General features: G+C 30.5%; 3 protein-coding genes across 4 annotated transcripts; 1 reads left to right on the plus strand and 2 right to left on the minus strand.

The window, feature by feature from the left end:
* Positions 1-3,726: 3,726 nt before the first annotated feature.
* Positions 3,727-8,254, plus strand: LOC123210125 (mitochondrial thiamine diphosphate carrier 2-like). Of its 2 annotated transcripts, none has more exons than XM_044628344.1 (8): positions 3,727-3,962; positions 4,098-4,258; positions 4,899-5,015; positions 5,644-5,755; positions 6,106-6,233; positions 6,792-6,944; positions 7,412-7,561; positions 7,653-7,786. In XM_044628344.1, the coding sequence occupies exons 2-8, from the start codon at positions 4,142-4,144 to the stop codon at positions 7,671-7,673; spliced, it is 798 nt and encodes a 265-aa protein (XP_044484279.1). In that variant the 5' UTR covers positions 3,727-3,962; positions 4,098-4,141; the 3' UTR covers positions 7,674-7,786. The 2 variants fall into 2 exon arrangements, with proteins under 2 accessions (XP_044484279.1, XP_044484278.1); XM_044628343.1 differs by having other exon boundaries at positions 3,730-3,962; positions 7,747-8,254.
* Positions 8,255-10,179: 1,925 nt separating this feature from the next.
* LOC123211601 lies at positions 10,180-11,322 on the minus strand. The gene is made up of 4 exons (XM_044630399.1): positions 11,182-11,322; positions 10,979-11,092; positions 10,710-10,802; positions 10,180-10,323 (listed from the first exon to the last, which is right to left on the minus strand). The coding sequence occupies exons 1-4, from the start codon at positions 11,320-11,322 to the stop codon at positions 10,180-10,182; spliced, it is 492 nt and encodes a 163-aa protein (XP_044486334.1).
* A 996-nt stretch (positions 11,323-12,318) lies between these two features.
* Positions 12,319-16,615, minus strand: LOC123212006. The gene is made up of 3 exons (XM_044631019.1): positions 16,479-16,615; positions 14,609-15,343; positions 12,319-14,516 (listed from the first exon to the last, which is right to left on the minus strand). Exons 2-3 carry the CDS (start codon positions 15,341-15,343, stop codon positions 12,684-12,686), a joined length of 2,568 nt encoding a protein of 855 aa, XP_044486954.1. The 5' UTR covers positions 16,479-16,615; the 3' UTR covers positions 12,319-12,683.
* Positions 16,616-22,571: the final 5,956 nt, after the last annotated feature.

Genomic DNA, 22,571 nt, shown 5'->3' on the forward strand with positions numbered 1-22,571 from the left:
ACTGCATGTTCTTGGGTATATGTTTTGTCAGCCTTTTTGGGACTACCACATTCATTTTTATCTCATTGCTTCCCTCAGATTTCAGAAGCTTCCAGCTGTCTGCCTTCCATCTGCAGTCAATAACTTCAGCTCATTCAGTTTTTGAGCGTCGTTACGCCAACATTTGCATATTCATTGGGTTTGAGTCTTCTTCTTTTTCAATAAAACTAGGTAAATTTTTTTTAGGTTGAGGACTTACTCCTATTCAAAGATTATTGTTTTTTTAAGTTTTTATTTTTTAATTTTAAAAAATTATTTTTTCTAATCAAAGATGATTAAATTTAACAAAATCTTTTAATTTTAAAATTTTATCACTTGCCTTCCTTAAACTTTAGAAAATAATGATTTTCCTCTCTAGACAAAGTTTTGAAAAAATAACATTTTCTCCTCTAAGGTTTGGTTTGCATTCTCCAACGACTTCTCTCTCTTGAGGCTTTCTCTTCTTTCGACGATTTCTCTCTCCCAATATTTCCTTCCTGACCGTTCATCTAAGGTGGAAGACAAAGTTTGTCTTCCCCAATAAACTAAGAGCTTCATCTTCCCATCTTCGTCTTCTACCTTGGACAGCTAACCAGAGGGAGATATGGGGAGAGAGAGAGACCATATGAGGAAAAGAAAGCTTTAAGAGGAAGAAGTTGCCAAAAAGGGCATTGGCCAATGCAAACCAAACCTTGGGAGAAAAATGTTATTTTTTAAAACTTACTCTAAGGGGAAAACATTAATTTTTAGAGTTTAAAGAAGGAAAAGAAAAGAAAATTTTATGTTATTTTTAATATTACAGAGAAAATAACGATTTTACCTTTAAAACTAAAATATTTAACAGCTTATGAGTGAGTAAAAAAATTTTCAAAGTTAAAGAGTGAAAACTTAAGAAAACAATAATCTTTGGGTGGTAATAGGTTCTTTGGGTGGTAATAGGTCCTTTGACCTGCACTTTAAGTATATAAATGAGTATATATTTTATGTGTGTTATCATATAATTAAATAATTTTGAATTAAAGATAAAATGACATCTTATTGTATAATAATATACTTAAGTATATATTTATTTATTTATTCAAAATGAGTATGCATAATATTATTTGTTTTTTGTGGTTTCAAGGCACAAGGTAGGTCTCGAGCAATTACAATGCAAGGACTCTTTGCCACATAACAGGCAGAAGATTTAGCAGGTAAATTTTCAGAGAAGTGGCTCCAAAATGTAACTTGTTGACATGTTTATCTGAATATCAATTAATGAGTAAGATGAATGTAATAATTTGTTACAAGTGATTATTGTTATTTTATATTTAATTTAAAATTATTAAATTATAGATTTAATAGTTCATGTTATTATATTATATTTTCATCGTATCAATTTAGGTTTTACGTTAAAGTCTTCAATTTTAATATGATTTGAATTAGAATTATATCAAATTTTTTAACTTTAACTAGAGCTAAACAATTTTCGGATTGAACTAACATAACCTAAATCAATATGAAATCGTCAATTGTTTTCATTTTTTAATTTTAATATAGGTTAATTACCTAATAATTTTTTAACCTTTTTAATGTGTAAATCACGTGTTTAACGCATGTAGAGACTGTAATAATTAGATTAGCTCTAATTGTTCTTCCTTTTTTGAAATTTACCATATTAACCTACTTTTATTACTCCTAATTGAATTATTCACCATCGGCACCAACCCTCACAATGCTTCCACCGCAACTTTCTCGCCGCCCAACCATCACTGTTAAAAAACCCTAACAAACAACTTATCGACCGTATCAACCCTACCCCCTCCCACAACATCCAACCTGGTCACACTCCCAACCACCACCAAAGTTGTCACTTTTACCTTAGAACCCTTCATTCTTCACTAGCCTTTCCAATCTGGCCAACATCCCCGCCGTTCTTGTGGTTGGATTTGATGCTACATCGATTGTCACTACAAAGAGCAACATCACCAACCTACAACTTCATATCCTACTTTATGAAAAAGTGTTTCAAATGATCTCTCCTTCTTCTGCAATGTCATCCCACTTAACAACAACCTCTCGCATGCTTTGTTGCTCGTCCAAAATCTCCCACTTGTCCTTGCTAAATCCCAAACACAAAATCCCTTTCTCTTCCTCACAAACTCCAATTTCATATTTGCTCCCCTTTTTTTCTTCTAATCCCATATGCTATCCCACTCAAGAAAAACATACAAACAGAGAAAAATCAAACAAAAAATCTTTCTCTTCCATTATCCTCTCCTTCCAATCCAATCTCGATGACACATACAATCCATGTTCTACTATAACATACAAGGTATCAACAATCGACATTCTCATATGGAATTTTCTAGTTTATATAAAATTCATAAGCTCGATTTTATTTGCATTTATGAACCAATGGTTGATTTCTCTTTCATTCCCTCTCATTTTTTGTTATCTCTTAATTTAACCCTTGTTGAAGTTAATGATATAGAATTTCTTTCGTGTAATATTTTGGCTCTATGTAATAATTTGTTGGGTCCGCATGTTATCTGAAATTCTTCTCAGTAGATTTCAAGGATTTGGTGTGATTAATAAAATTAGTTTTTGGACAAGAAAATGGTGGAAGAGTGACAGACTGTAGATAAAGTTTGTGACAAAGAAAACCACTATCTACGGTCCAAATAAAGACCAACGAAACTTTTCTTTTTCACACAAAAGACAAGATTGTGTGACCTTTTCTTTTTCAAATTATATTATAAAGAAGGCCGAAGAATTTATTCCCACTTCAAGTATATCATTTTTTTAAGTTTTTATTTTTTAAAATCTCAAATACTTATTAATAAATAGTTAAAGTTAATGATTTTAAGAGCAAAATCGTTATTTTATCTGTAATATTAAAAATAAACTAAAATTTTATTTTATTTTCTTCCCTAAATCTTAAAAACTAAAAGTTTGATATTTCTCCCCTAAAGTTTAGTTTTCAGATCTTCAACGTCAAATCTGACACTATCGCTAGCAATGAAGAGCTCTCGATGCCTCCTCTTGCTTCGACGACCAAACTTCTCTCATTTGTACCCTTGGATGACTTCGTTTGATGCTAGAAAAAAGCCCAACGTCATAGGGGAAGATGAAAATATCGTCTTTCTTAACAAAATATCGTTGTTCCATTGGGTTTAGGATTGCCAATCAAAGAGAGAGATGTTGAGGGAGCAACCATAAAAAAAAAAGAAAGGAGATGTTAATGGAGAAGCACTGGAGATGTCGTCAGATAATAAAATAAATATAAGGGAAAAATGACTACTTTTCAAAATATGGTTTAAGCGAGAGATTGCTATTTTTTAGGGTTTAGGAGAATAAAAAGAGATAAAATTTTAAAATATTAGAGTTTTATTAATTTTAACTGTCTATGAATAAGTATTTGAGATTTAATAAAAAAAAAGATAGAAACAGGAAAAACAAAATACTTTGGATGGAAATAAGCCCTTTGACCCTGTAAAGATTACTGAGTTTGACCGAGTCAGGGCGCAAATTAAGTTTCAAATTCGGTTCTCGACACATTCTAGTTTTGGATACATGAAGAACTGACGCATTCGCCAAAATGCCCTTGAAATGTAACAACATGCTTAGATATTTTATTTTATCCCATTTAATTATTATATATATATATATATATATATATATATATATATATATATATATATATATATATAAAGAGTCTCATTCATATCATTTTTTAAAGTACTGATTTGGAAATTTCATTTTTAAAATTCTTCCCCTCGCCCAGTTTCTTCGAGTCCTCGCAGTGAAGCCAAATCCAATAAGGCGGCAAAACGAAGAAGGGAAGAAAGTTTTCCTCTCTTTTCAAATGGAATACAGTTTCAATGGCCGCCATTCTTTCTGACAATTCGCCGAGTTTCGTTTGTGTTAAATCGTGAAACCCTAACTTTCCTTCCTATTTCAAGGTTTTTATATCGTTTTTCTTCTTTTGGTTCGTTTCGGTGGTAAATTTATTTTCTAAATGTTAATGTTTAATATGCCCTGCGTTGACTTTGACACTTGTCACATGTTTGGTGTGCTGTTTTGATTGTTATTGTTAGGTTGTATTTTAAGTTCAGAGAAGTGAGGGCTTTGGTGCTCGGCGATGGAGGAGCCGGGACAGCTTAAACGTGCCTTAATTGATTCAACTGCTGGGGCGGTTGCCGGTGCCATCTCACGCACAGTTACTTCCCCTCTCGATGTTATTAAGATCCGATTCCAGGTCCTTTTAATTTTACTTTAATTATATTACTTCTGTTTAACTTGTTTATTCGCATTAGATGTTAGATGAGAAACATACAGTTTAGTTAGTTTGACATTGCGCAACAATATGCTATTTATATATCTGAACTCGTAAGATATCTATGATTTTAGTTATAGTAATTTGTTTTTGTTTCATACAACATTGGGTCAGTTGTCCAAATTCATTTGATAATTTGCCTGAGGATTTATTCTTACTTCTGAGAAAGTGTAGGTTTCAGTGGGAATTCCAGTTTCAACTCTTGTTCTTTTGTTTTCAGAGATTTGTTGAGTTATTGGAGTATCAATTTTTTCCTGGGATTCTGATCTGAATATAGGTTTACTTTATGTGGCATATTGGTGCACAGGATAGCATATTGTTTTATTTGTTTGGAAGAAACTGATATGAGTCACGAATTTCTGTTTTGGTAATTCATAGTATAATTTTGTTATGATCCTCAATCTCTTTATTTTTTGAGTTAATGTGCCTTAGTAAACTTGACTGCAAAGCTCAAATAGTAAATTTGGCGGGACAAAAATGATTTTGTGTTTAGGTAGACAGGGAATTTTGGCAGTCATTTTTTATATTTGTATATGTGATTGTACTGGCAATTATTTGACAGGTTCAATTGGAGCCCACAACTTCATGGGCTTTGCTGAGTGAAAATATGTATGCAGCATCAAAATATACTGGAATGCTTCAAGCAACAAAGGATATATTTAGAGAGGAAGGTTTGCCGGTATGACATATCAATTTCTGAAGAAACACTTTGTCTGTTTTTCTTTATACAGTTTCAAGTTGTGTGTTTATATCCATCTTTGTAGTTTTCAGTTTCCTGGATGGACTTATATATGGCTTTCACTTATTTATATTAGTAACTTGGAACTTTGTTGATGAATCTTTTGTTATTGGTATTAAGTAATCTAAGCTACCTGATTTTAGTATGGCAATGAACTCTGCAATAGTTGTTTTCTCATGGCCAACTGGTATTATGTACAATGTTGGTTCTATTTATTTAGTTACTGCAACAAGCCTAGGCAAAATTGATTATATTCTTTTTTACTAATGAAACTATCACTTGCTGTGCTGGGACTTCTTTAGGCTACTCAATTTATCTGCTAAAATCTGGAATTAATTTACAGAAACCTGCATGAGTCACCTTTGTTAAATTTTATAATTTATTCTATAAATTCTTGCCGCAGATTTCTTATCCTGCTAAATGGTAGTTTATTCCTTAACTTTTGTTATCTTCAGTTGATAATTGATGAGATTGGACTGCTGCCTTCAGAATATTTTTAGACTCCATCATAAGTTACTTTTATGGAGATTTTGCTCCCTTTTCTATACAAGATTGTTGCTTGTGGTAGGGTTTCTGGCGTGGGAATGTCCCTGCTTTACTTATGGTTATGCCATACACTGCCATACAATTTACAGTGCTACACAAACTAAAAACACTTGCAGCGGGCTCTTCTAAAGCAGGTATTTATTTTTAAATCCGGATAATAGTAGATATTGCAACTACTAACTATGATTGAATATTCTGGTTCATTTTCCTCTATGTGGTTAGTTTCAAGACTTTGCCTTGTTTTACCTTTGATTAAGTGCTTATTCTAGCTCCAATTGTGTGCTTGAAGTAGTGCATGTGAACTTGTTTCTTTCTTACTTTTTCTTGGAAATAAGAGCTGGTTGAGTCAATTTATTTTCAGTCCTATTCTGATGTACTAGGGCACAAATGCTGTCAATTTGAATTTTCAACAAAGTACTTTGCATTTATTGTATTCTTCACTCTTACATTTTGTGACTTTTTTTTTTTTTTTTTGGTTTGACAGAAAATCACATCAATTTGAGTCCTTACTTGTCCTATCTGAGTGGAGCATTAGCTGGGTGTGCAGCTACTATTGGATCTTATCCATTTGATCTCGTACGGACAATATTAGCTTCACAAGGAGAACCTAAGGTATATTGTTTCACGTATTGGATTGAATGACCCTTTTTTGTGTTTTCAGAATGATTCATTGAACATGACAAATTGAAATATGAAACTTTACAAGTTAGTGAAATCAATGATCATTTGTTTTTCTGTTTTGTCTGAGAGCAATCATTTTGAAACTTTTAACATCTAAGTTTGATTATACATGTGACCTATTTTTGTTATTTTTCTTTTGTGAGTATTTTAGACAATTTTCTTCTTTTTTCAATGCTAATTTTGGTATTCCATAAGATGCTCTCTCCCATTCAATCATTGTATGTTTTATCCAAGTGCTCAAAGTTTACTATTTGACTTCAAAATGGGATTAGAGGTTTGTGTTTAAATTTTTTTTTTTTCCTGGGATCAGTTTGGCACTTTTTTTATCATATTGTGAGTTGCAAGGAAAAGAGGCATTTTTATGTTTTGTTAACCATTAAAAAAAAAAAAACACGGATTCCTTGACTCAGTTTAAATGTTTGACAGAAGAACTAAGGCCATCTGAGTTCATTTAAGAGCATTATTTGACTAGTAAATGGCTACATTTAGGTGTATCCAACCATGAGGTCTGCATTTGTTGATATTGTCAGAACCCGTGGCTTCAGAGGATTGTATGCTGGATTGTCACCAACTCTGGTTGAGATTGCTCCTTATGCTGGTCTACAATTTGGCACCTATGACACATTTAAGCGCTGGACTAGGGTAAGCCTCTGGTTTCCTTTCAAGAGAATTTGTATGAACTGGGTATATAGATTGCATTTCCAGGTTTTGAGAACTATTTTGGACTTTGCACGGTTTACACTCCATGTTTAGGATTGATATTATGTTTTAAAATATCAAAATTCTATGGAATGCTTTTAACGTATTTGAAAATATTTTGTTAGTTTCCTTATATTCTTATATGTTTGCCATTAACTCCTCATAGTTGATGCTAGGTGGCAAATTTCTTAATTCTTATGCATGTGTGCTTACCATGCATTGCAATTATGCTTTTTGTAGCTAATCATGAATTTTGCCAGATTGATATTCAACAAATTTTCTCCGGTTAATGTTGGAGAGAAACCATAATTTTGATTGCTGAGTCTTGGCGGATATATCTCTCTGCTCATTATTTAAACTAGCTGTTGGAGTAGTGTTTTAACTTAGATTTATTTACTGTGTTCTTGGAGGCCTGGAACCGGAGCAGATCTTCTAGCACAAGCTCCGCTAGTATAGATGACACTCCTTCAAGCTTTCAGCTTTTTCTCTGTGGGATAGCGTCTGGGACATGTGCTAAACTTGTCTGTCATCCACTTGACGTCGTCAAAAAGCGATTCCAGGTTTAATCTCTGCATTTCTACAATTTCATATGCTGTAAATTATGTCTCTTCATCAATATTTTTATTTGGTTTTTATCATGATGTGTTCAAGCTGTGCTCATTAGTTGATTGAGAACAATGTGAACCCAGAAGCACAAATTAATATAGTCATATGCTGCACTTTCTCCTCGTTCTGGCTTTTGCAGATTGAGGGATTGCAGAGGCATCCAAAATATGGTGCTAGAGTCGAAAATCGTGCTTATAAAAATATGTTTGATGCATTACGTCAAATATTGCGGTCAGAGGGTTGGGCTGGTCTTTACAAGGGAATTGTTCCATCAACTGTCAAAGCTGCACCTGCAGGAGCTGTAACATTTGTGGCTTATGAATTTGCATCGGATTGGTTAGAGTCTATTTTGACTTGATTCTAACTTTATTTTTCGGTTCAACTGTTTGTATTAGTCTCATTCTTTCTCAGTCAATCTTAAAAGGCCCTCTCGTAGGAAAGAGGGAGAATCGTGTTACATTCTTTTTCAGTTTACAGGCCATTAGCTTTACAGTGGTAGAGTCTACAATATTTGAGGTTAAAAGTGAATACCTAGAGAAAAGCTGATTACTAGTGATATGTACTTCATATGGGGTTTATAGCGGAATTATATTACATTTGATAAATCTACCAAATTAATTAATAAAAATGTTTGGTGCCATTTTTCCCTTTCTTTCTTTTATGAAGTGCTTTTATGGTTTTCCTGAGGCATCTCTTTTATACCAACGAGGATGCAGGACTTGATAGTGACTGGGGAAATGATCCTTGCCTTTTTTAACTGGTAAGCTCTATGCCTTCGGCACTTAATCGTTGATATGTGGAGAAATTTTAATTGAGCGGTGACATTTATTGGCGTGTGTGCCTTATAAAGTGTCTTTCTATTAGATTTGATTGTGTGGAGTGGAGCATCTCCAATGCCAATAAGGAGGCATTTGGTTTGAAAAATGTTTTATTATCAAAAATAAAAAATTATTTTAAAAATAAGTTATTTAGATAATTATTGAATATAAATTATTACTATATTTAATCAAATTTTATAAAATTTAAAAGATATAAATAATTGTTATATTCGGTTAAAGGTATCAAAATAATAATAAAATATTATTTTATTTATGTACTTTTTATATATAATTATTCTAAAATATTTTATATGTTATTAGTTATATTAATTGAAAATGAAGAAATTTTTATTTTAAAAAATTAATAAATAATAAAATAATTATAATAAAATCAAAATTATCTTGATAATTTTGTAATATTTAATGTAAATATAGTAATTAAATTATCTTTTATATTATCTGTTATATTATTATTATTAATAAAAAAATTTTATTATCTGGTAAATTAAACAAAGAAATATTATTAATAAGGTATAAATTATTAAAATAATATTTTAATACTTAAACAAATGTAGCCTAATTGTGTCTACCTTATAAATTGATATTATGTTGGGTTTGATAGTATGGAGTAGTACTTTCCAATGCCAATTGTAGAATTACGGTTACTTCTGTCTGGACATAATTGTCTGATAAAAAGATGGGTTAATTCAAATCATAAAATTAGATTAAATTGTTCAAAAATTATAATTTAGTTTAATTTAATTTATAAAATAATTTAATTTAAATTAATTTTAAAAAAATTGTACGGTTTCCAAATTGAACTAAATCGAAAGCCTTTATATTTATATATATATATATGAAACCAGATTTGACAAACTTTTAACATGTAGTTAGGTATACCATTTATTTTATATATATATATATATATATATATATATATATATATATATATATATATATATATATATATATTTATTTATTTATATCTTTATTAAATATGTACTTCATATTCATTTGCTGTATTTATTTAATATCCTATATAATTATAATTATATTATTACTTATTAAATTTAAACTATTCAAAAGGTAATGATTTTTATTAAATTCATATAATAATTTAAATCAGTGTAAATAATTTTTTTGTTTGGTTTAAAATTTTTTAAATCTTGTTTAATTTAGTTTAAAAATTTTTTTAAACCATGCAAAATCAGACCGTTAGCACTCTTAACCCAACATATCAGATTATTCATTCCTGTAGAAACTAGTTTGCAAGAATGAAAGTGGTTGTTGAGTCTGAATACCTAAATTTTTTTTTTTTTAATTTATAATACTGTGTTGCTTTTAGCGCAAAGATTTTTGAATCCAGAACAAGTTGTCATCAGTGCTCAGTTAGAGAATCTACGAGCCTCAGAGGGGTAAGTGAGGCATTAGGGTTACGGGTTGGTTACCCATCATTCAAAGTGATTTCATTCAGCAGTCAAATATCAGATTTCCCAATAAAGCCAAGGAATTGGCATCTTTGTTGTGTCTTCAACAAGCTCACCAAATGAAAGAATAAGAGCACAGAAGTTTTTTTTTTTAATACATATTTGCCTAATGCCTACACAATAAATTATCCCAAAGACTTTCTGTATCTTTTGCTTTATATGTTGAAGAAAATGAACCAGTTGCAAGCTGAGGTTACTTGATGAAATTTCCAAATTTGACCAGTGTAAAATAAAATCACATTGTCAATGCAAAAAGAATTTAAGTCTTCACTGATGGGTTTTCCGTTTACTGCTATTTTCTGAAGGCCCTGCTAGAAACTGCAAGATTGGCTTAACCTGGACGACAGCAAGTCTGCACTTCTCAGCAATCTGATTAGCATCCATAGGCCCCTCGTGGTCCTCAGCCTTGCCCTGATGCAGCAGCATGATGCGGCTAAGCCGTGCTATGTATACTTATCAATATTCTATACTCATGATATATCAAACGATACAGATAAAAAATAATACGTATCATGAGATATATAAAATTAATATTATATAATAAATATATTATATAAAATGATATATATTATTAATACAGATAGATATACTTTTTAAAAAAAATGATAAAGTAATAAAGACGTATACGAGAAATTTTAAATTTTTAAGTATATTTATAATATTTTTTAAAATAATGACTTCTCATTTAAAATTTGTTATTATTTTATTTTTTAAAAACTGTATTATACGATATGATACTTAATAGACAATACAAAAAATTAGATTTTTGATGCACGATTCAAGTAGCATGATGCTACATTTAAGGTTCCTGGAGGGACAGGCCTTTCCTTATCCAGTGTGGTGTTTGGAAGTTGCGGCATTGGTCTATTATCTCTTTCCCCCACTGATGACTGCAACAATAATTTGGAATTTCATAAATCACAGGCGCCAGAAGCAATCAACATGGTGCAAACTGTTTTTACTAAACAAATATTTTCTCATCAAGCTATAGCAATGGACAATGGTGGTGAGCTTCGGAGTTAACTGGAAGTTGTTTAACAGCCAGCTCTAATATTCAAAATCTCACCTCACCCATCTCAAGTTTTCCTCCAGGCTTTGTTCTGACTCTTCCCAGCATTTGACCGAGCATTTCATCATGTCTGGGTTCTCGTTCTTCAAGCACATTGTTGGCATTGAAGTGCTTCGTCTCATCGTCAAAAGATCACCCAAAATTATAGAATTCACTACATTTTCTCAGAATTACAGTAAATTCAATCAATAAATGGCAACAGTAAAGAGGAGTTTACTAGGACGATTGCGTCCGTGGAATGGAGCAGCAGTCCGGGAGATCTTGACCTCTTCGGTGGGGTTGACAGGTGGTTTCCGATCGACTGCATTCCTTCCAGTTGCTCGACGAAATGCCTGACCCATCTTCTTCTTCTCTTACTAATTTATTACCAACTCAAAACGACACAACAGCTCAGTTTTTCAGCTAAATTAGTGATAACCGTAAGCATGAAGGTGGGGGCAGAAGAAATGAAGGGGACGAAAGCACGCGCCTTGTTGAGAGGTGCCCACGTGGATCACTTTTTAGATAGCCAAGTACCTATCCTCTGTGCCTTTCTTTTGGTTAAACGTTGCTTCGTGCGCGCACCAGGTAAGAGAAGATCATTTCAATCTGAATTTAAGATCTCTAATGGTAATAAAGAGAGAATTCACTGATATAATAAAAAAAAAGAGAAAGGGATGAGGCATGGATAAAAAAAATTATCACAATTGAAAATAAAAATACATGTGTCCTATCCTCTCTCTTGCTACTATCTCTATCCTCGTTCCATTATATTGATATTTTTATTTAAAATATTAGTATATTTTTATAATTTTAAATTATTTATATTTGTGTTGTACATATTAAGATGTTAATATATTATATTTAAAATAGTAGGTTAATTTTAATTATACTTAATTTTATTTTTTAATATATTTATGTTGTATTTAAAGGGCATAAGAAAAATATTTTTTCTTATATATACCGGGAGGATATTTTTTTTCACAAAAATAGAAAAGAGATGAAAAAAAAAAAATTTCTTTATAGAGAGAGGATGAGAAAACCTTCTCATCTCCGTGATAAAGATAGAGTCAAAAACAATAATTGATATCCTTTGTAAGGATGAGGACAGGGATCTCAATTCTCTTCCCATCCCTCTCTGGTGTCATCCCAACACCAGATTTTATCAAAGTTTGGGTAAATACAAACAAGCGTGAGCTAAGAAATGAATATTTTTTATTTGATCAGACAACAACAGATAAAAAGAGTATCTGATTTTCAGGTTAAACTCCTGTCGATTATTAAATTTTGTATATCACTTATTTGCTGTAATTGATTCAGTCCCAAAATGATAATTCAGTTCAAATAAAGATTGCTCGTTGAAAAAAGTAATAGACCATAAATTTTCACTTCATTAAGGATGATTTATAATGAAAACAAACACAAAAGGCAACCTATAGTGTCTGTCAATATGGATTCTGCATTGGATTATAATGAACTAAAATCACTTTTACAATGGGAGGAGAATCTTGATCAGAATGTAGAATCAACTGCAGTCTTGGTACCAGGCAGAATGCTTGCATCCTGTAAATCTTCCCGTGGACATTCTGGTCTCATGAAATCTCTATATATGCTGCATTGCAATGCTCTTCGTAGATCACAGACTCCAAAGCAGCTGACGGGATGATGATAATCTATATAAAACGTTGCTGGAAGTTATATTATTATGCCATAATCAGAGCACTCAATCAACTTTTAATCCAAGATTTGAAGCGAAAATATTGTTATTTTCACTACACAGATCATCTTGTGTCTCCTCATCATGTTGTAAATTGGCAACAGCACTGCCAAGATTCTCATTAACTCTTCCCCTACTACGGGCACGACGAGAAGGTAACTGGGTTTCTTGTGGAAAGGCATCTCCAAATCTCCGCTTCTGCTTTGTGTTTAAAAATCCAAAAGCAAGAGCTTCCAGTGCTTTGGTGGTCAGAGGACGGTTTCTTGTACTGTGTCTCCGATTGATCATGTTAGGCTGCTGTTCCAAAGTATGCAAATTTGCACTGGAATCATCCGGTTGTCTGCTTGTCTGATCAGGTTGTCCTTTTGTCTCTTCCTTGATAAAATATTCATCAGTTTCACCATCTGGAAGAATAGGCAAGTTTAGGTCGATCACCCTGCGGAGTGGAGGTTCCTCGTAAGGATGTTCAACATCAGAAATTGTATTACTGAGATTGCCTTCACCACTTGTGATTAAGCCTCCCTTATGCAAAGGGCCAGTGGATGCTAAATTCTCCTGCGATGGATCAACTTGAAAGGTGACACTCTCACTAGAATCAGCATAGCCATCACTGCATCTGGCCTCATCTTGTTTAAATACAGGACTCACTAAGCCATTAATTGTGACACCGGTAGTCTCCGAACGATTACAAGCAGTTAGTCTCCGACCTTTTTTTGTAGCAGGGGCTAGACGAACATTATTGCTAGGTTTCATTCTCTGGCTCAATTCGGCTTTTATTGCATTTCTTGGTTGTGTGCCATTGCAGATACTGCTTTTCTGGTCTGAAAATTTTACAACAGGTGCATTAGTCAAGTCCGGGCCACATACTGATAAGGTCCCATTTGAAGCATTACTGAGAATCCTGTCAAAAGACACATCCATGTCAAAATCGACTGCATTTGAAGCATTCCTGAGTAACCCATTAAAGGACTCATCGATATCTATCTTTGTTGGTTTTAAACCATTTTGTTTTTCCCTATCAGGACACATGGTATCAGGAGAATCAGATTCATCTGTTGACTCCTCAGAAGTTTCTGTGCCACTATCTTCAGTATGACTTCTGGAGCTGGTAGGATTCCTCATTTCGACTGGCAAGCTTCTCAATTCTCTAACCTTCATTGTTCCCCCGTTAGCAAGACTTGTGTCCACAACAGTAAACTTCATGACATCCTTACAATTTGGAGTACGGGGCCTGAGATAACAGTGCCGCTGCTGATCAGCAAAATCTACTTTGTTCAATACAGTTTCATTGGCCCATCCATTTTCTTCCTTGCTAGTATCTCCCTTATCATCTCCAATCTCAAGCTCAAGAAGCCCAGGTTCTCCAGCAACTTTGTTCAGGACATCACTGACTGAATCAAAATAGTGGTTTCCCTTCACTAATTTCCTTCTTGAAAACTTCTTTACACCAGGGATAAGAAAGACCAATGAATGCTTGGACCCTGAAGCACAACCATGATTATTTGGCTCCTCAGAGTGCCACCCTCTTGCTAGTAAGCGAGGCCAAACAGCTTCCCAGAAGACATCACTTGAGCGTGCTTTGCTTAACCTGTAACCTCCTGTCAGAAATTTGATAATCTCCATGGATGTAAGCTTGGACCATTCCTTGCCAATGGGTATCTCTGGACGGCCATTATCAACTTGATTGGACTTCAAAGGCTCCATGGCCATGCCTGTGAGATCCTGCTTCCCTTTACCAATTCCAACTGCCTCCACAAGAGCATTCAACCCAACTTTATCCCTTAAAGTAAAAACATACTCTTCCAAAGAAAGTTTTCCCTCTTCAAGTGCCTTGGAATCCTACAAATGGAAAAAATTTACAATTTGATAGTAAAACACATTTCTTTTTTTTTGAAGGCAACAGCAAGATGTGGAAACAGTTGAAAAAGTACCTCTAATAGAGTATTTCGACTTTCCTCCGACAAATGGAGTTGTAAACGAGATAGCAATTCCTGTTGCCTGATTCCTGTAAAAATTCTTTGCCCATATACACATCTTTTGCTTTTTATTTTCCTGCACTCTGACCACTTAAGGTATTTTTCTGACCTATAGAATGTTCCATAGTACAATGACAGTATTTCCCCCATCCTTTTACTCCCAACAAATTTCTTCACCTGAACAAGATTCTTCCCAAAGATATATAAACCAAGGACAAAACTAGCTTTATCAATTTCACCCCATGTGTCATCTGCAGAACCTGGAACCAATTGGTAGCCTTTGCCATTATCCTTCTGATCCATTTCATTCTTAGGCTCAACTTTTGGTTTCAAACGGCACCTTCCAGAAGAATTTTGGGTCCCTTTGGCACATCCTGATATATCAATTGAATCACCATGAGCTTCCAGGGGTTCATGTTTATATCCAACTTCATCATTGATCCAGGTTGCTGGTATCGGCAATCCCGTTAGCAATGTGTGGGGAATGTCAGCTGGGTTCTTTGTACCGAAGAGGCAGTCAGATTCTGCTACTAGAGATGGAATTTCAACCTGAAACTCATAGCCAACTCGAGGAAGCAACTCTGGCTCACTATATTCATCACGTACATCAGCAGATTCTGGAGAAAGTAATTTATCGCTGGGTGAATCTTCAAGAACAGCCCCACAATTATTTTCTTGCATTACATCCATCTGCAACAAAATATGAATAAATCCAAGTTTATTATGCCTTCAATATCAACAAAAAATAGAAGAAAGTACCCTTATCTGTCAACAGAGAATCCAGAGGTCTCACAGTGTTAATGTTTCTGTTTTGTTACATTAGCAAGAATAATAACATTCTTAGACTTCCACAAATTATCTAATACAAGCTTACAAATTAATACTGAAATTAAAAAAAAAATAAATTAATATACAAACAAAAAGGAATGACAAGGTGCAGAAGTTTATGAGCTATAGAACAGTGAAACATATACAATTTTGGTTTCTTTTTTTTTTTTTTTCTACTATTTATCCAAATTCAGAATACCCAAAGGGAAAAATATAAAAATAAAAATAAAAACCACATAATTTAATATATAAAAGCAAACTTTGTGAATATATTAACAAATATTCCTGGAGAAAAAGCAGCATATAAATTCCTAAAATATAAGCAACATTCAGAAAAAACAAATGGAATAATAGAGCAGCGGTCACAAACTGAAAAAAAAAAAAAAAAAAAGGAAACCCAGATCTATTTTTGAACCCGAATGAACCAACAAAGAATTCCGGTAACTGTAAAAACCAAAACCTCACACAAAAAATATAAGTGCCTACAAAGCAGTAAGCACATTCTTGGCCATATCAAACAAAGAACTCTGGGATGAACACTCCACCCAAACAAACAAACAAATAATAAACATAAAGCAAGAAACACTGTTTGCAACGAGAATTCTAATATGATCCCCAGAAATTTAAGCTTTCAAGATGGTAAAAAGAGAGAAGATAAGAAAGAGTACATTAAATCGTAGAAGAAGCAAAGCACAGTACAATACAAAGAAAAAGAAAAGACAAGAAAATTTTACTACAAGTATTAAGCTACCATGTAGAAGAAAAATACAAATAAAAATAAAAATTATATTATTATTATTTGCAAAGCAAACACGTCAAAAACTAAGCTGAAGAAGCATCCTGGGGAAATGGGTATTCCTTGTTACGCACCGATTAACAGCAACTTGTAAATTAAAATAAACAAAACGAGAACTTGTTCACGGTTAGAGAAAGAGACACACGCAGACTCATATATATGTTTTTACGAAAACAGAAAGTAAAAATACAGATAAAGTACCTGTGAAGAGATAGATAGAGATAGAGAGAGGTTAAAGTTTCATGGCCAGAGCCGAGAAGAGAAAATGATAGAAATTTTAAGAAAATTAGAAACAACTAATAAAGATTCTTTTCTGTATTTAAAGCTGCGACTAGCGAAGAGAGAAAGAGAATATACATATATATATATATATATATATATATATATATATATATGTATGTATGTATGTATGTATGTATATGTATATGTATATTATACGAATTTTATGGAATATTTTATTTATTTAATTATTTTTTTTCTATTTTCCTGTTTTGTTGTTTGTAGGGACCCTCTGGCTAGCTGTTTAAAGTATGAAAATTGACGTCTCCACGCGCCTTTACTGAAGCGTGGCGCGTCGGCAAGTGCCTAATAATACCTCTATTTTTATTTATATTTATTTTCAAAACTAATTTTTTCAATTATTTATTTATTTTGTATGATAAGTTATATTTATTATAATAAATTTATTTCTTATCTTAAAATTTTTATCATGAGAAAAAGTTAATATAATTTTAATACCCATGTAAATACACATTCAACTTTATTAAGGAAACGTTTTGTTCAAGGTAATTATATATTACTTTAAGAAAATGTTTGCTTTGAATAATATTTTATTATTAAAATTAAAAAATTACCTTGTAGATAGATTATTTATAAAATTATTGGGTATAAATGATTATTATGTTTGATAAAATTTAATAGGTATAAATAATTATTATATTTAATTAAAGGTAATAAAAGAATGTCTTTAACTGAAAATAAGGGTATTTTTATCCTAAAAAATTAATAAATAAAAATATAATTATAATAAAATCGAAATTACATTGGTAATTTTTTAATACCTAAGTTGAAGGTAATAATCAAATTATCACTTATATTACCTGTGACAAATACATTGATAATAGAATATTATCATAGTATTTTATTACTAACAAATTAAACAAGATAATATAAGTAATAAAATATAGTTATCAAAGTAATATTTATTAATTAGGAACTAAACCACCCGTTAAAGTAATATGTCTTCCAGTTAATAAATATTACTTTGATAATCTATCTTTTATTATTTATATTATTTTATTTGGTTTATTAGTAATAAAATAATATGATAATCTTCTATTATCAATGATGATGTGATAAGTAATGTAAATGATAATTTGATTACCACATTCACCTTAGGTATTAAAAAATTACCAATGTAATTTTGATTTTATTATAAATATATTTTTATTTATTAATTTTTTAGGATAAAAATACCCTTATTTTCAGTTTATATAACAAGTAATATAAAAAATATTTTAAAATAATTATACTCAAGAGTATTTAAGTAAAATAATTTACTAGCATTATTTCATTACTTCTAACCAATATAATAATTATTTATACATATTAAATTTTATCAAATATAATAATCATTTATATCTAGTAATTTTCAAAATACTTTATCTTCAAGATAATCTTTCAATTTTAGTAATAAAACATTATTTAAACCAAATGCCCCCTAAGGATGATTTGATTTTAGGAATGTTTTATTATCAAAATTGAAAAATTATCTTGAAGATAAATTATTTTAAAGATTACTGGGTATAAATTATTACTATGTTTAATAAAATATGATAAAAATTGATAGGTATAAATAATTATTATGTTTAATTAGAGGTAATAAAATAATATCAGTATATTGTTTTACTTAAATACCTTTGGATATAATTATTTAAAATATTTTTATGTTATTTGTTATATTAATTAAAAATAAGATTATTTTTATCTTAAAAAAATTAATAAATATGAATATAATCATAATAAAATAAAAATTATTTTGATAATATTTTTAATATTTAAGGTGGAGGTAGTTATCAGATTACCTTTTATATTATCTATCATATTATCATTGGTAATAGAAGAATATCGAAATTTTTTATTTTTTATAATCTAAATAAAGTAATATAAATAATAAAATATAGATTACGAGAGTAATCTTTAATTGCCTTAAACCAAATGCCCCTTAATAATCTATTTCTCAGTACCAAAATTTTTATTATTAATGATAATGTAACAAACAATATAAAAGTAACTTGATTACTTCCTTATAATTAGACATTAAAATATTATTAAAATAATATCAATTTTGTTATAATTCTATAATTATTTATTAATTTTTTAATACAAAAATATCTTTATTTTTAATTAATAATATAAATAATATTTTAAAAATAATTATACCCAAAATATTTTTAAAAATAATATTTTATTATATCTAATAAAATATAATAATAATAATTTATTTTTATAAATATAATAATTTTTTATAACTAATAATTTAAAAAAAAAATTATTTTTGTAATAATATTTTATTTTTATTAATAATAAGTTACCGAAGCATCCTAAGAAATTGTATTTATCTGATATAATCAAGGGCTTATGATATAATTAAAAAAAAAAAAGACCCATTTTTGTAAGAGAAGATCTTGGACGGAAAGCTATTTGGTAGTGAGGGATATCGTCCAATAGTTTACAGCCACGTATGTATATTGAAAAGAAGGGTTTTATACATCACATTGCAAGTAAGTTATAGCATAATAGTATAATATACGGTAGATACCTGCCCAAGAAAGTTTGGAGCGCGTGGCACCGTGTGTGAGCGTGGGGTTGACAGTTTCAGTTTCGAACGGTTTATTTATTTAAATGATGAAATTATCCTTCATCGGATTTTTTTTTTAATTTTTAGTAAATTAATAATAATAATAGGAAAAATTGATTATTATAATAATTTATAAAAGAATATGGAGTTTTAGTAGGGCTTTTATCCAATATTTTCAAAATCAAATCAAATTAATTAGTTTAATCAGTTTAATTTAAAATTGACTTGTGATCTAGCCTGACATTTACTAAAAATTAGTTTGATATAAGACTTTATTAAAATTGATGAATTGAATAAACTGATCAAAATTGGAAGAACTAGACTTGGCCAAGTTTTATTACTCTAACCCCTCATTTTGATTTTTATTCTATTTTTTAAGGTTTTTTTTAATGAATTGAGATTTATGTTTTAAAGAAGCAAATATATTTTATTATTATTGATAATTGTATAAATTTGTTTCTAATAAGTTTCATGCAATTTATGTTTAAAACATATATTAAATGTTTGATATTATTTAATAAAATTATTATAATTTTATAGTAGGTTGAATGGATCAAACTATAAACTAGTAATAAAATCGATTTGATCGTTGATCCAATTTTAAAATAATTACTTTTTCTAGTAAGATAGTAAGAGAGGATCTTGTATGAAAAATGGGTGGCTGGATTTCGTTATCGAGTCTAATGAGGTGGTTGCGACTAGGGGTGGATACGAACCAAACTGAGTTGAATATCCTTTGGCTCGAATTTGGCTCAAATGAAAAATAATTTGATTTGAATTCATTAAGTCAATATTAAGAGTTGTTCGAATTCGATTTGAATAAAAATAGTTCGGTTCGAATTTAGCTTAAATTTGTGATTTATTAATAAAATAATATCGTTTAATAATTATTTATCATAATTTGAATCAAGTCATCTATATAACTCGTTATTCAAACTGAGTCAAACTTCCTATAACTAAAATTTGGTTTAGTTTTAAAATAAATCAAATTTTTTAATTTAAATTTGATTTATATTTAAAATAAACGAATTTGAATATTTTCAAATTAAATTGAGTTAGCTTTTGACTCTGAGCTACCTTAGTTGGAGTCCAGTCCTAGCTACGACAGATTGGTCCATGTCATCGCGTGTCTTATGATTGGCTCCACCTTTTTCCTTTTTCCTTTTTTTTTTTTTATTTTCAAGTATCCCATATCATTGACTTGGAATTTCTCAAAATTCATCATCACCGTGCAGTTTTCTACACTTGAACGTGGCGACCTTCAACTGGATGGATGTATTTAGTAATCATTTGCATCTGTTGCAGAGGATTTTCTTCTCACATTAACAAAGAATTATATTTAAAAAAAAACCGTTGACTAGAACGACTTGGAAAATTATAGGATAAAGCTTCTTTTCTATTGGGCCCTTACTGGAATTTTATAATATTATATAATATTTATAAAAAATAACATCAAATCAATATAGTAGCACGTATTACACAGTAAAATATATATTATTAATATATATTTAAAAAAATAATGATGTGATAAAAATATATTTAAATTTTTTTAAAAATTTTAAAATATTTATTATATTTTTAAAATAAAAATATAATTATTAAAAATTTATTATTATTTTATTTAATTAAGAAATTGAGCTTTTATTATATAATATAATATAATACCACTAATAGAATGAATTTATACATCCACATCCACTCAGTTCTTTATACAAAGAATGTGAAATTGAGTAGCGAATATTTTTTTGTCTATTTTATAAGTAGTGTTAGGTATATAATTTTTATACGCAAATGATAATATATTATTATATGATTGAATAATTAAAAATTAAAAATAAAATAATATTTAATTATATAATAATATATTATTATTTATATATAAAATTATGTATAAAGATTATACACATAATTATATTATTCTCTTATGACGTACGTACCAATGAGAAAAAAAAAAAAGAAAAGATAAGTGTCAAAGTCTCTCGTGGTTTTCAGTTCAATCAATCTACATCAATTATTTGGTGCCGTAGATTGCTCATAGGCTGCAGTTATGGGTCTGAATTTTTTGTCTAAGGCCACAAATCCCAAACAGTAGAAGCCCAATGGCTACACACAACTTCCTCGGCCTATCAATTAGGATATGTTAACTGCATTCCTTCGCCGGCCTACCAGTTAAAAGCCGAGTAAGATTAAATCGATGATATCAAATTTGATAATTAATTTTAAAATTATTATATTAGATAAATTAAAATTTTAATTTTAAAATATGAGATTTTAACTCTTGCTCTTATATTTGAAATCTAACTCTTTTATCATTCAAATTATCTGTCAGAGTGTGTTACCTTATTATTTCACCATGGATATTACTAGTATTGATCACATGAAGGAACTGGACTTGGCAAAGGAAGAACCGGCAATTTTGGTATCTGCCAAGAATTCACCTCCTATGCAAACTATTTTCTTATCAAACATTGACCAACCTGTGACTTTTCCCGTTGAATCACTCTCCTTTCAATCTTCTCCGGACAAGACTTCCTCCTCATCAACACATGAGATTCCTCAAAGAGAGAAGAAAGCGGTGGCTGAACTGTTTTCTTACTATTTCATGGCCGGAAGACTTCAAATGACCCAGTAGATTAGAGCTTCTATGCAACGATGCTGGAGTCTTGTTTGTAACAGCAGCACCCAAACTTATGTTAAAGGATCTTTGAGAACTCTCTCTCTTCCTAACTCTACAATATTTCACCACGTCGTTCATAGGCCTGGCATGGCCTACACAAGAGTCTCGCAGAAACAACACTCTTGTTTATTCTTTCTGTATTAAATATTTGTCCCGAAATGAAGTCCTTTAAGCAAGTTTGATTATTTTTTATGATCTAATTAATTCAAAGGTCACTATGTTTGCATGTGGAGGTTTCTCAATTGGTTTTGTGCCAAACCGTGTGATACTTGATGGAAGATTTGGTAGAAAATATTCCGACGTTTGCTAATATTAATTATAATTATAATTTAATAAAATTTAATAATTAAATAGTTAAATAATAATTTATATATGAATTTAAATAATAGTTTTTAAAGTTATGATATGAGTAAAGAGGATGAGTGTGCACTTAAAGTTTATTAGACCTTCGAGGGGTTCAATAACCTATTACTACATATTAGCTAAGTGTCATTTTCGAAACCCATTCAAAGTGATTTCGTTCATTAAAAGTTGTCATTCAAACAGATTTTAAAAGCGGAAAACTTGTGACATCAATGCAAGAGCTCTATATATTCAAATTATATGGAGTTTCAAGTATTCTTATATGTTTAAAGTATTCAATTCAGTATGCATATATCTTGTGAATTTGGACGGATTGATAGATAGATTCATTTCATTTAGTTAAACAAAATAAATCTTACAAGATTAGCAAGTGAAATGTTTACATCTATTTGTA

Source organism: Mangifera indica, chromosome 3, assembly GCF_011075055.1.
Source record: "Mangifera indica cultivar Alphonso chromosome 3, CATAS_Mindica_2.1, whole genome shotgun sequence".
Classification (NCBI taxonomy): Eukaryota; Viridiplantae; Streptophyta; class Magnoliopsida; order Sapindales; family Anacardiaceae; genus Mangifera; species Mangifera indica.

What these genes read in the sequence shown, in the direction of transcription:
- LOC123210125 (XM_044628343.1), top strand. Translation starts at nt 4,142, where the DNA reads ATGGAGGAGCCGGGACAGCTTAAACGTGCCTTAATTGATTCAACTGCT. An exon ending in TTATTAAGATCCGATTCCAG is followed by an intron (nt 4,259 to 4,898) that starts GTCCTTTTAATT and finishes ATTATTTGACAG; the next exon opens with GTTCAATTGGAGCCCACAAC. An exon ending in CATTTAAGCGCTGGACTAGG is followed by an intron (nt 6,945 to 7,411) that starts GTAAGCCTCTGG and finishes GTGTTCTTGGAG; the next exon opens with GCCTGGAACCGGAGCAGATC.
- LOC123211601 (XM_044630399.1), bottom strand. Translation starts at nt 11,322, where the DNA reads ATGGGTCAGGCATTTCGTCGAGCAACTGGAAGGAATGCAGTCGATCGG. An exon ending in CTAGTAAACTCCTCTTTACT is followed by an intron (nt 11,093 to 11,181) that starts GTTGCCATTTAT and finishes GATGAGACGAAG; the next exon opens with CACTTCAATGCCAACAATGT. An exon ending in GAAAACTTGAGATGGGTGAG is followed by an intron (nt 10,803 to 10,978) that starts GTGAGATTTTGA and finishes TTATTGTTGCAG; the next exon opens with TCATCAGTGGGGGAAAGAGA.
- LOC123212006 (XM_044631019.1), bottom strand. Translation starts at nt 15,343, where the DNA reads ATGGATGTAATGCAAGAAAATAATTGTGGGGCTGTTCTTGAAGATTCA. An exon ending in GTCGAAATACTCTATTAGAG is followed by an intron (nt 14,517 to 14,608) that starts GTACTTTTTCAA and finishes TTCCATTTGTAG; the next exon opens with GATTCCAAGGCACTTGAAGA.